Source organism: Vanessa tameamea, chromosome 23, assembly GCF_037043105.1.
Source record: "Vanessa tameamea isolate UH-Manoa-2023 chromosome 23, ilVanTame1 primary haplotype, whole genome shotgun sequence".
Classification (NCBI taxonomy): Eukaryota; Metazoa; Arthropoda; class Insecta; order Lepidoptera; family Nymphalidae; genus Vanessa; species Vanessa tameamea.
Window position 1 is genome coordinate 5,228,878 of NC_087331.1, and position 14,120 is coordinate 5,242,997.

The following is a 14,120-nucleotide window of genomic DNA, read 5'->3' on the forward strand; positions in this document are numbered from 1 at the left end:
AATATGTTAATCTAAGTTTTGTCTTTGCATTCTTTATTTGATTGAAATAGGCAGAGGTTGATAAAAAAATGTCCAATAATATTTAGCGGTGTATAGAATTTTACAAGAAATCTTCATTAACTTACAATTAATTACCTTAAAAAACATAATTTTTACCATAGGTGACAACATATGGCCACTAAGCACGGCTAAGCTCCTATTTTAAGGACAAAATTATAATATTTATGTAGCTTACCTTATACGTGGTTCTAATGTTGCTTTTTAATGAGCTGGTTTGTCATATACCTTAACGCTGCGGTTATACCGCTATGGTTATATACGAATATAGGTTCGTGTTCCGCCCTCGTGCGCCTCACTACCCGCTGTCGTCGAGGCTGCGGCCTAAGTCTCGAGAGCTACGTTACACGTTATGTCACTTTGTGAAACTACCCAGACACTATGAATGTTTCATCTCTGTGATGTTAACTGTAATGGGTTCATGTTTATATATATAATATATTTTTTTAATCAATTTAAATTAAGAATACTGTAATTGAAAATTATGTTGTAAAGTTTTTTTTTTAATTGACTCAAAGAAAGCAAACTAGAGGATCGTTCATTTTATATTTAGTGACAACCTTCGCAGAGACGGCTCTTCTAGAATCTTCAAACATCCTTGTTAATCCTCTGCCAAACTAGAAATTTAAAAACAAGGGTTTCTACTCAATTACAAGTAACTTATGACTAATAATAGTGCTATAAATTTCTAATATTTATATTAAAATTGAGTCCATCCGAAAGGAAAAATAAATTGATTTAGGAGTTCGTTTATATATCTAAACTAGTAAACTTTAGTGCAGGATCTGGTGGCTGGATTTGGTTTATTTACCAATCCACCTACCACGACATAAAAAAACAATATATATTTAATATTATAATATATATGTATACATATATATATACATATGAATATTAACATCATTCGGTCATATACGTATACTTAAACAACACGTGGTCATTTGTAGAATAACTATTTTAAATTTTTATTTGCGTATAGTTTTATAAATAGTTGTTTAAAATACGCGTGACATACGTACGACTTGACATGACTTTACATGACTAACAATAAGGGTACCTTGTTTGACTACAAAACTCAGTACGTAAATAAATGAAATCAGAGTCAACAGTAAATAGATAAAGGTAAGTCACGTGACAAGAACAGAAACCCCGTTCATTTGAAAAGGGTCAGAGACAATACATGCGATTAATCGCTTTGATACTAAATACACTATTTTTAGGAATTAGAAGCGGTTTTATTAAAAAAAAATATATTTCACTAAAAAAAAAACATACAAAAGATAGAAATTAAAATCACATTTTAAATAATTAACTTGATTAGTACTAAATATTACAAGATTTCAAAATTAACAATAAGCAAATCGTATAAATGACAAAAAAAAAAAAAATAACAAATCGGAATTTTAAAGTTATAACAAAGTAAACAAACAACACGTTCGTTCAGCACAACGACCCAAAACAAAAGTGAACCTGAGTAGACCACGCTGCCCGTTTTTATAGGGTATCGGCAGTTTTTTTTTTTTTTTTTGTTAATTAATGCAGTTGTCATCTAATACGGCCTCTCCTGACATCCTGACGTCCCCGTCAGGCTCCCTATCCTCTGAAGGTGTGGGAACCAATCTCGGCGGAGATCTCGTTTGTTCAGTGTGGGAAGAGGATTGTCCAGACTCATCCAATTGTCGATTTGTATTTAAACTGTCGTCTTCGGTTGAGTCTGAAACACACATAATTTTCTCATTTTACAAACACAGAAAACATAAAAAAGTCTGTAATTAAAGAACATTTCGGCTTATGGACAATGCACTGTTCATAAGTCAAAAGTTCAACCCCAACAAGTAAGAAAACAGTAAAGCTAAGAATAGAAATATGCACTGAGCACTTACAAGGCAACGGCACAGTTTAAACTACCCAAGCCTCTCAGTGACTCCTCGGTATGGATCCCTACCGAAAAGCTTTCACATTGGGGGAAAAAGAGGTTGTACTCCCCCAATGACTCTCCGTGTAACGGAAAGATTTCACACCAGGGGAAAAGAGTATAAGATACTCCCCTGATGACTTTTCGCGAAAAGCTTTCACAAGGTACCTCTAAGGTACATAAGACAAGGTATCTCAAAAAGAACAGATACATAAAAGTAAGTGCACACCTTCAAAAAATGCAGCGCATGTCTCAGGGGTCCATTCGCCCTTCCAAGGGACCATATATTGTGCTGCCGCAAATGTTGTTTTTCCATACGATCCAGCAAGTAATTTAAGTTCATATCGGTCATTACACAACACGTCGACAACCTTATAAGGACCCCGCATACCAGGGTCTAACTTGCCCTGGGACTGAGTATATTTAATGACGAAAACGAGATCTTCTTTCTGAAATACACGCGGAGGCCTTCGATCTTTATTAATGACAGCATCTTGTTGTGATTGATTTTTCTGTAGCCGTTCGGCCGTCCTCTGCCTAAGTATTTCTCGCCTTGATTCCCGGTTAGAGGATTCTGGATTCATAGCGATCTCTCGCACTAGTGTCCGAATTGCAGGAGTCGCACTTTCATGGCCAATCAGGAGAGAAAGAGCAGACGTCTGGGTAGTCTTCTGCTTTGTTAAATTCAAAATAAGCTGCAACTGCCACAGTTCTTCGGCCCACTCAGTTTTTCTGTAATTGGCTGCAATACGGAGCATGTTAAGAACGGTACGAATGTAACGTTCTACTTGCCCGTTAGCGTGGTGCATTTCTGGAGTTATACGATGAAGTCTTACACCCAGAAGCTGCATCCAAGATTTGAAATTCGCGGACTCGAACATACGTCCCCTGTCCGATACTACTAAGCTCGGTGTACCAAACAAAGACATGACACTTTTGAATACACGTTTCAATTCATCTACATCTTGCCGTACAATAGGTGTCAACAGACAATACTTAGTAAATGCATCGACCACAAGCATGACAAACTTATAGCCCTTTGACACTGGAAGAGGTCCCAAAACATCAACATGTAAGGTCTCGAAAGGGATATTAGATTTATCCCAAGATGTAATAGGTTGTAAGGGCGCACGTGGTACACGCTTGTGGGCTATGCATGTCAAACAATGAGACGTATACTTATTTACAAATCTTCTAAGGCCAGGAAACCAAAAATGTCTTAATATAAGATCGATTACCTTGTCTGCACTAATATGACTATGTTCATCGTGGAAGATGCGCAGGAGACTCAATCGATGACCCTTCGGTATATAACAAAGGAGCCTTGGCTCTTCTCCCACTGGAATAAAACGGTAATATAATAAATCATTATGTTTTTCATACCTTGTTGGGTCTAGTTGTCCTTGTTCTAGAGCCTGGATCATAGTTTGAGTCTCCTCATCACCTGCTTGAGCAATCTGAGCCCAATTACGTGGGCGTTCAATGTTATTAACAACGCAAGGATTACGACTTAAGTAATCCGCGTGTGGCATCATGGTGCCCTTTCGATAAGACATAGTGAAATTAAAATCTTGGAGGTAAATCCACCATCTTGCCACACGCGGTAACAAATCTCTTTTGTTTTGAGTCGCTTTCAAGGCATTACAATCTGTGATGACCTGAAATTGTATTCCTATCAAATAATGTCTAAAATTTTTAAGAGCCTTTACGACAGCAAGAGTTTCTAATTCATAAGAATGGTATTTCGGCTCAGCACCCCTGGTAACTTGACTATAATAAGCTACAACACGCCGATTACCATCCTTATGAATCTGTTGCAAAATAGCACCGTACCCATGACTACTTGCATCGGTATGTACTTCAGTAGGCAAACTGGGATCAAAAATAGCAAGTACCGGTGCTTTAATTAGGATATCAATTATATCTTGGCGTACTTTTTCTTGCTCTTCACCCCAATGAAATTCAGCTTGTTTACAAATTAATTTCACGATACAGGTAGTTCTAGTAGAATAGTTGGGAATATATTTACGAAAGTAACCCGCAAGCCCCAAAAATTGCCTTACTTGCTTAACGTTTTGCGGTGGTGTTGAATTGGCAAGAGCAACAACCTTACCAGGGGCAGGACGAACCTCGCCATTAGCGATAACACGCCCTAGATACTCAATTTTGGTGCATAAGAATGAGCATTTTTTTAAATTTAGCGAAAATCCGGCTTCGGTTAATGTTCGCAACACTTCTCGCAAAGTATATAAACCTTCTTGAATAGAGGAGGATAGAATTAAGCAATCATCGATATACACCAAAACCTTTCCCTTATGGATCAACTTTTGTAAAGTTTTACTAATTATTCTTTGAAAAACGATAGGAGCATTGGCTAAGCCATAGGGCATTTTTAGGTACTCGTAATGGCCCTCCGCGGTTACAAACCCCGTCAAAGGAATCGAAGCTTCATCGAGTTGGATCTGGTGGAAACCAGTTGCCATATCAAGGCTCGTAAAGTACTTACTTTTACCAAGGCGGTCGATATGGTCATCGATCAATGGTAGCGGGTACCGATCCTTAACCGTAATTCGATTCAAGGCACGAAAATCGACACACATGCGGTCGGAGCCATCTTTCTTCTTAACCAACAAAATAGGGCTTGAATAAGGTGACTCCGATTCGCGTATAATGCCCTTGGCTAAAAGGTCTTGGATAATGGAACGTACCTTTAGTTTTTCGTCGTAGGACATCTTATAAGATCGATAATTTATCGGTGTATCGTTAGTAACACGAATGTGCATAGTACCTGTTGTTACTGTGGAAGTAGCCGTACCAGTAATCATATACTTTGAATACTGGTCTAAAATTGCATTAAGTTCAACGAGATCTGAACCACTTAAAGATGTTTTTATCATGCTTTTCTCACCTGGGTCTACAGACGAAACTTGTAAACACTTAGGGTTACGTACAATACGCTGCGTATTCTTTGTCCTTATGTAGGTTACACCATCTCTATTCAATACGTCAGTACCTATTATGACGGGAGCATTCATGCATTCTTTAGGAACAACCAGAAAGTCTACATCCAGAGATATATCCTCAAGTTCAACGACAAGCGAGACATAAGAATCGATATTTGTAATTGACTCACCTACTCCCTTGATTTGTCGGCTTATAGGTTTCTTCGAACACGGGAGGTGGCTTACTACAGCTGTAGATATAAGAGAAACATCTATAGCTCCGCTGTCGATTAGTATGTCAACTGGTATACCGTCAATTACACCTACAACGATGTCATTTCTTTCTTTTGCCTGTAAACTTGAACAAAAGTTGACCTTATTCTTATTCAAATCAGATCGGCGCTTTGCAAAACAATCATTAATATGATGTCCTGGCTTTTTACAGTAAGCACATACTGTCACGTTGTCCATCTTACCCGATATTCTATTTGACGGTGCTATACGACCCGTATCAGATGGACCAGTCAACCTTGGTTTCTTGGGGCAATCTACTTGCTTGTGGCCAGATTCACCGCACGAAAAGCATGTTGTTTTATAACCACACCCTAGTAATGGTCGTTTATTACCTTGACTTTTGTTTGAAGTACTCGGCAGCGCTAGACGTCGTGTTACTTGAACATCAGGCTTAATAAAGGTCGAAAGATAATCTACCAACGTATCTGGAGATAGATTTGCGTTTGTTGCCGTCGCCTTAACATACGGGTCTTTTATCCCTCGCAGAACTATGGCAGTAGTAAGTTCCTCACTAAGGCCTCTAACGATACGTAGACGTAACAATGTTTTTCGTGCATATTCGGCGTAGGTACGGAAACTGTCTGAATCGGTGGACATGGCTTTATATAAGATATTAGCTACGTCTACTTTTTTTGTACACAAACATTTAAAATCATTCTTAAAATTGGTCCAAGAACGGTCAGAGGAAACCCATTCATCGAGCCATGTTTTTGCATCACCCTTCAAACACTTTCCCACGCGAGCAAGACACTCACGATCATCCCAACGATTTGCAATTTTGGCTTTATCGACTTCGTCGAACCATGCATCGACATCGTGAATGTTTGGGTCGAAATTGGAAACATAGTAATTGTGGGTACTTACGGATTTAAGAGACTGGATAGCGTCCACTATTTGTTCAGTCCCATTTCCGAAACACGGCGTCATCGAAGTTGGCTGATTAGGCACAGGTGGGTCACATGCACGTGATTCCAGAGCGTCAAGGCGGGACATAATAGTATGCCAGGTTCCATTACTACTGTACTCACGGTTTCGGCGACGTTCGTAACTGTAGCTACGATCACGACAATCACGACGATCATAAGCGTAGTTGCGGCTGTGATCGCGGGTATGACTACGCTTACGGCTATGACTACGATACCGTTTCTCATTTCGGGGTGGTGTATATCCACGTGATGAACTACGTGAACTCCTTCTGGTCGATCTCCTGCGGTGTGAACGCTGAGCACTGGGACTATGATAGCGTCGTTCACGGGATGGGGTTCGCAACGATCGACCCATATTTAAATTTTATCGAAATTATTTACATGTACGACACTAACACAGTTCCAGACGAATAAGAGGGTACTTTGTCTCTAGTTTTTGTGCTTCACGAACGTATAAAAATAACAATATTCAGTATAGGAAAGTAATTTGAAAAATAACAAGTATGGGCGCGCAGCATCAAATCCCAATTCTGATTTTAGGAATTAGAAGCGGTTTTATTAAAAAAAAATATATTTCACTAAAAAAAAAAAACATACAAAAGATAGAAATTAAAATCACATTTTAAATAATTAACTTGATTAGTACTAAATATTACAAGATTTCAAAATTAACAATAAGCAAATCGTATAAATGACAAAAAAAAAAAAAATAACAAATCGGAATTTTAAAGTTATAACAAAGTAAACAAACAACACGTTCGTTCAGCACAACGACCCAAAACAAAAGTGAACCTGAGTAGACCACGCTGCCCGTTTTTATAGGGTATCGGCAGTTTTTTTTTTTTTTTTTGTTAATTAATGCAGTTGTCATCTAATACTATATTATCATTTCATTATAATTTTGTAAAGAAAACACGATGAACACGAATGAAAAGCACGTTTCAATTTCGAACCCACTTTTTTAATTATTCTACGAAAAATTTTATTACATTACATTATATTAGCAGCCTGTAAATTTTCCACTGCTGGGCTAAAGGCCCCCTCTCCCTTTGAGGAGAAGGTTTGGAGCATATTCCACCACGCTGCTCCGATGTGGGTTGGTGGAATACACATGTGGCAGAATTAGCACGCGTTCTAACGATTCGGCCATCTAGGCTCTTTGAAAAAAATTTATATCTAAGACTGTACTGTCATTGACCGAAATTGATGGGCAATTCTCGCCTCTGTTTAGCGAATACGAAATGGATCATTTCGATAGCGAATATACCATTTCAATTAATGTCTATTAAGCATATTATGGCAAATCATGATGACGGATTTTAAGAAATATTAGGAGCGTATTTAATATGGGCTTAAGAAAGAGAATGTACGATTAGATGAAAACGATGATAAAGAAATAGGGACGAAGGTAGATCCATGAAGTATTTCTTTTAAGGTCTAAGCTGGTCCAAAATACTTGAAAGATACATAATCCTCAATAGTTTAGCGTCTACTGCTAATTTACATGTTGTTGCTTTTAATGCGAGCGAAAATTGATTTCTTGTTTCATTTTTCGTCTGAAATATAAGTTGTAGCAAAAACATTGTGTTCTAAAGTACATTTTAAATATAATACCTATGTATTGGAGCAGAGGGGTGAAATTAGCTCGAACTGAGGGACATTAATTAGAGGCTCTCTTTACGTATCATATTTTTAAGGATGAGATGATCATTCATTTATATATAGAAGTCTATTTTATTAAAAAGTAATATGAAGTAGGCAGAATTTTGTTTTTTATTTTTTAAGACGCATGAAATTTATAAAGCAAAATTTCTTATCTATTTGATTTTCTATTGGTAAATTTTATTCTATTTCAGTAACAATAAGACTCTTACAGTTACAAACTGATATAACTGCGGACAAATCCGCGAGCATAGCTAGTTAATAATAATTACAAATAATCTAATCTAAGGTTAGACCTTTTTTCTTTCGATTAACCGCTTCTTCTGTCGGGTCTCACCGATACTTCAAACATATATTATTCGTTTCTAAAATCAGTCGTTGCAGCACGCTCGAGACGGTAACCCTTGATCTTCAGACACTTGAAGAACACAGCCAAGGGATAGGTTATATTATTTGTAGGGTTAACAAAGTAGGCCACCTGGTGATAATTGGTCATCACTACGGATAGAAATTAGCGCTGCAAAATATTATCCAATCTTTACATCGCAAATGTTCCACCAAGCTGAGGAACAAAGATGTTATGTCACTCGTGCCTGTAGTTACACTGGCCCACTCACTCTTCAAACTGAAACGCAACTATACTAAGTTTGGTCTTTGGTAGAATATCTGATGAGTGGATAGTACCTATCCAGACTTGCATAAAACGCTACCACCATTTTTTTACAATTAATACAAAATATTCAAAGGAATTGTTATCGACTTGCCAGTGTGTCTTAATACAATGTATTATTCATCAATAAAACTTTCTTAGATTTGTATAAAGTCGTGTGAGTAGTCACTTAAGTCGGTTGCTAAGCGACTGAAGTCCTCATCCATCGTATCTTTGCGCAAAGTCAAACCAAATTGTTTCCTTAAGGATCCCGGATTGAATTATGAAGGCTTAAGCTAAAGGTGGTTTTCCAAATTCAAATATTAGCAAGAAAGTTGAAGACAGGCAAAACTAAGATGAAAACGTTAAATTATAATTTGAAATATTTATCCAAGTTTTTTCCAATGGCAGTAGTAGTTTAGATAAGTAAACCATAGACTATATCCTAGACAATTAGCTTATAGCTCTCTCTTATTATGACACACACACATAGATTCTTCTACTACTAATATTCATTTTAATTTTACTTTCAATGTTCAAATTTATAATTAATTTATATCATAGTATAAAGAGAATTAATGTTACTTTCCGAACGTCATACATCAAGCTGCTTTTAAATTGAGTCGATAATTTCATTTATTCGGTTAATAATAGATAATTTAAATCACCGAATAATGACGTCATATCAATTCAAGGTCAACGTTGTTTGTTTCTCGTTGCTCCTGTTGCCATTGAATTAGTCTATAGGTAGAATTTTATAATTTGTTACATCAAATACTTTGATTACGTATTTGTGTTTTTTTCACTAATGCCATGCCATGCCAATGCCCTCTACTTGATCATCGTACACTAGCAAACGAAACGTAGTAAAAGTAAAATTTATTATTAAATTCTTACTTAAATATGCCGATTCATAAATTTGAATAATTTGTAAAAAAAAACGATTAATAAAAAACAACATATTATTCAATACACGATTATGTGGATGATAAAAGAGCGTGGAGCTAGTACTTGTTGATTTCCAGGCAGGACATATTATATATGTTCATATACAATTGTATTTAAATAAGATAACTTCGTATTTGAAATGTTAGAAAAGAGTTACTACTGAGTTTCTTGTTGGTTCTTCTCGGTAGAATCTACATTCCAAACTGGTGGTAGCTTCACTTAATATAATTTTATAAAACGACGATTCAAAATTGTTTGTAAAAGCCTACTTGAATAAGGTATATTCCATGGTTAAGAATTTTCATGGTTAATCTGTAAGGAATTTCATGAGATGAAGCTCCGCGGTGAAGAAAGACATCGTGTTCACCTGCAAGCATCCAATGAAACTCTGCCATATGTATATTTATAAACTCGCATTGGAGCAGTATCGAGAAATACTGCTAAGATTTATCCCATAAAGGAGAGCAGGCTTTAGCCCAGGTGGGCATTTATATAATAACATATTTTTAAATAACAACTAGACCACTTAACTGGGTATCGCGTTTACACTTTGTGATATTAAATATTATTGGCAATAGGTAAAGTTTTAAATATCTTTGATTTAAATAAAATCATAAAATATGCAATTTCAACTAATTTGAATACAGTATCATATTTTGTGTTGCTCTATATAGAACAAATATCGTATGAACAATAACCTTAACAAGAAACTAGATGATACATAAATGATAAAATAACGTATAATATTAGCTGATCTTTAAGTGGAAACGATAGTCCGTGGTGTTTTGATACATCTTATTGCATTTTAATAATTAGTCAAAACATTTATTCAATATAGAAGCATTATACATCTTGATCGACTGGCAAAAACTTTTAATTACTACGCGTTCGGTTATGCAAGAAAAATTTAGCCGCATTTATTATTTTTTGTTCAACAATATTCGTATTCAATTAAGTATTATTTTAATCGGCGTGGTGCGATTTTTTCACTCTCAACGATAAAAAATTCTTATTTCAAATGAATATATAGCCTTAATCAAAATTGATTTGGACTTATATTGAACTTATATATGTATGTATGTCGAATTGTAATTAATAAGGAAATCATAAGCGTCCACTATACTTTATCACCAAAAGTGAAATACAAGTGCCACCAGGTGGCTGTGAAGAGGTCAGTGGTGGGTTGTCAACGTGCTCTCTTTTCAGTTGCGTTCAGTGAACGTTGACCGCGTAACGTACCAACTGAATAGGAACTTTTCATCTTTCAACGCTTAGTGTTTAGTGATATATTGAGTTTTGTGACTATAAAGATTTTGCCGATATTCTTTCTCAATTTGCATACGAATTTAGGAACAAAAACGGTTTCCTAGGCACACGAGTTTAACCCCTTCCAAATTCTTTTTAATTTAGGCTGCCACTAAGTATTTTTCGATAGAAAAATATCTCCTAGTCCGAATTAGGGATTGAACCTTAGGATCACTGGCCATATAAAAGCCACTAGATCAACAACGCAATTAAAAAAGTCACAGTTACGAAACAAAATAAAATAATTTACTAATCATAAAGAATTTTCCGGCTAGTTTCTGGCCACCGTTCCCTAAGCAGATTGTAAATGTTGCTCGAATTGCCATTTATATGAAATGTATAGTTTAAAATATAGAAGAAAATTTACTACGCAACTCTCGGTAATATAATTATCCCACCTTCTACGTGGAACACAAGGTGTCGATTCTCCGCCGGGAAGAATTAGGAAACGCGTATCCCTAAAGTGGGCTCAGGATACGCATGTCCTAACTGCATGCCCAATATTCATCTTTAGCATCTTTACTTACCCTCCCATCCAATAACTCTGACAAGGTCAACAGAATATAACAATAACTTTTTTTGGGTGCTACCAGGGTTTGAACCCAATTTTAAGCATATAAGGTAAGTACTAGGACGAGGCCAGGTTGGTTAAAATTCCCTAACGTTCGTAAGTGCGTAAGTAATATCTTTAAGTTTCGATTTAAAATCTTTAAAGGCTTTAAATCGAAGCCTAAATAAATTACTAGATTAGCACACTGTTAGCTTGTATTGAGGCGAAGGACGACTTAGCGTAATTAGATTAAATCTTATTCAATTTACTAATTCGATTAAGTCGTTCTATTGGTGTAAAATTTTGTATGACCTTGATTTGCTCATTGTTGTTATCATATACATATAAGTATAATAATGTATATGATATAAATATAGATCGTCGTATTCATCTTTAACTACTGAGTTTCCTTGCCGGTTCTTCTCGGTAGACTTCTGTAGAGACTCGGTAGAGTTATTCCCAAAGCGGTAGTTTTACATTTAATTCAACACTGTCATATGACCATGTTCTTGTCAACAATACTTGAATAAAGCTTGTTTTAATTTTGAGCAGTTTTTTATGCAATGTAATATAGTACGTTGGGCTTATTGATAGGAAGTATCTTAGACAACCTTTACCAAAAGAAGGAAGTGCCAGGAATAAGGATAGTGGAAAATATATTACATAAATAAACATAAAAACATAATCAGCCTGTAAATTTCCCACTACTGGGCTAAGGCCTCCTCTCCCGTTGAGGAGAAGGTATGGAGCATATTCCACCACGCTGCTCCAATGCGGGTTGGTGGAATACACATGTGGCAGAATTTCGTTGAAATTAGACACATGTAGGTTTCCTCACGATGTTTTCCTTCACCGCCGAGCACGAGATGAATTATAAACACAAATTAAGCACATGAAAGTTCAGTGGTGCCTGCCTGGGTTTGAACCCGAAATCATCGGTTAAGATGCACGCGTTCTAACCACTGGGCCATCTCGGCTCATTATTAAAATCAAATTTGCAGTCATGTAAATAAATATAGGTACCAGCTTCACAGCGCGATTTTACTCTTGTTAAACGCTCCTGCTCCGCCCCCGTGAACCGTAGCATAATGGCCTATGTCTGTCTCAAGAATTTTGTTATGTAATGCAGAAATATAATATATTTCTTAATACGAGATAATCTCTAGAATTACCAGTAGGATTCTAGAGATTATCTCGTTTAAAAAAAGAAACAAATAAATTATTTAAATATTCAAGTAGCTATTAAATTTAATAATAAATATCCACATATCTATAATACAACAATACAGCAATAAAATTCAAAATGGACGAAAAGGTTTGTAAAGGTCTGTAAAAAAATAAAATAAACATAATAATAAAAAAAAGAAAAAAAAGATATAAGATAGATTATTTGAGACGTTTTTGATTTTATATTTATTACATTTTAGATATTTATTTTTGATTTTATGATGCTGTCTGTACCTTTGGTGTATGTTAATATTCGCTTTTTAAACATTTTTTCTATTTATTTATTTTTTTATTTTATCTGTGAGTACAAAGCTATACCATGAAAATTTAATTATGTACGAGTAAGTTACAATTTGCCGTGCAGTTGAGGCCTTTTATATTTAACAATCTGGGTTTGACTTGACCCTTGTTAAGCTTGGATTAAACGTGCTCGTTTTATTTAGTTTGTCATATTAGTTTATGGTTATTGTTCTACTTCTGAGGATTGTAGCGTGGACTTTTTAATTTAGCTGAAAACTCGCTTCAATGAATGGGCTATCAAATCCGAAAATATTTTTTAATTGAACATGTGGTCTATGAAGTTCGCTTTCAACCATAGAGAAGTGTCTAGATTTTATTTGTGTAAACTACTTCTTGCGATTTCACTCGCATTAAGACTAATCGGATCTGAAACAAACGTTTTATTCATTTGTATAACGTTAAGCTATTTTTTTATTTAATCGCAGTTCATACTGAATGTACTGGAATTCCTCAATTCATGATAGTTGGACAACATCAAATACATTACTCTGATCCCAATGTAAGTAGCTAAAGCACTAGTGTTATGGAAAATCAGAAGTAACGACGGTACCACATAATAATCCTTAACAATAATAATCCTTAACAATAATAATCCTTCATAGCACTCGTGTTAATTTTTTTTTTTATGTCATTAGTAGATGGACTGGCAAATAGGCCACCTGATGGTAAATGGTCACCACTAAACATTAGTACTGTAAGAAATATTAATCAGTCCTTATAATACTAATGCGCCACCGACATTGGGAACTAAGGTTTTATGTTACACTAGCTTACTCAACTTTAAAGTCGGAACACAACGATACTACAACACAACACCAAGTAACTCACGGTAGTATATTTATTTTAAATGAGGATGACCAGTTATTTTTAACGTCCAATCGCCAAAACGCTTGCCTGTTATTTCTCGATGATAAACTCAGATTAAATTTCAATCTTATTTTAATAAGTTTTCGGAAATTGGATCAAGGGTTGCGTGACGTCGCTTTAAGTTTAGTTTTCTATAAAAGTTTGGTTATTAACTTTCTAATTATAATTGATTTTGGCTATAAACCTATCTCGTATAAAATATGTAAGTCAGATGGACCGTATTGTTGTTAATCACGTGACATAATAAGTATACGCGGGCAGATTTGAGTCATGGAGATACGAAAGTCAATTGCAATTAGTTACAATTGAGTAAACATGTTTTTTTTTGGCGTAGCTTAGCGGACGAACATATAGGCCACCTGGTGGTAAGTGGTCACCACCGTCGATTAGACAATGGCGCTGTAAGAAATATTAACCACTCCTCACATCGCCAATGCGCCACCAACCTTGTGAACTAAGATGTTATGTCCCTTGTGCC

General features: G+C 35.7%; 1 protein-coding gene across 1 annotated transcript in view; it reads right to left on the minus strand.

The window, feature by feature from the left end:
- Positions 1–8,151: 8,151 nt before the first annotated feature.
- Positions 8,152–14,120, minus strand: part of LOC135193957 (uncharacterized) — a 35,198-nt gene continuing 29,229 nt past the window's right edge. The window contains exon 7 of the mRNA XM_064218575.1: positions 8,152–8,274. Within this exon, the coding sequence (XP_064074645.1) occupies positions 8,152–8,274 (123 nt within the window). The remainder of the gene's footprint in view (positions 8,275–14,120) is intronic.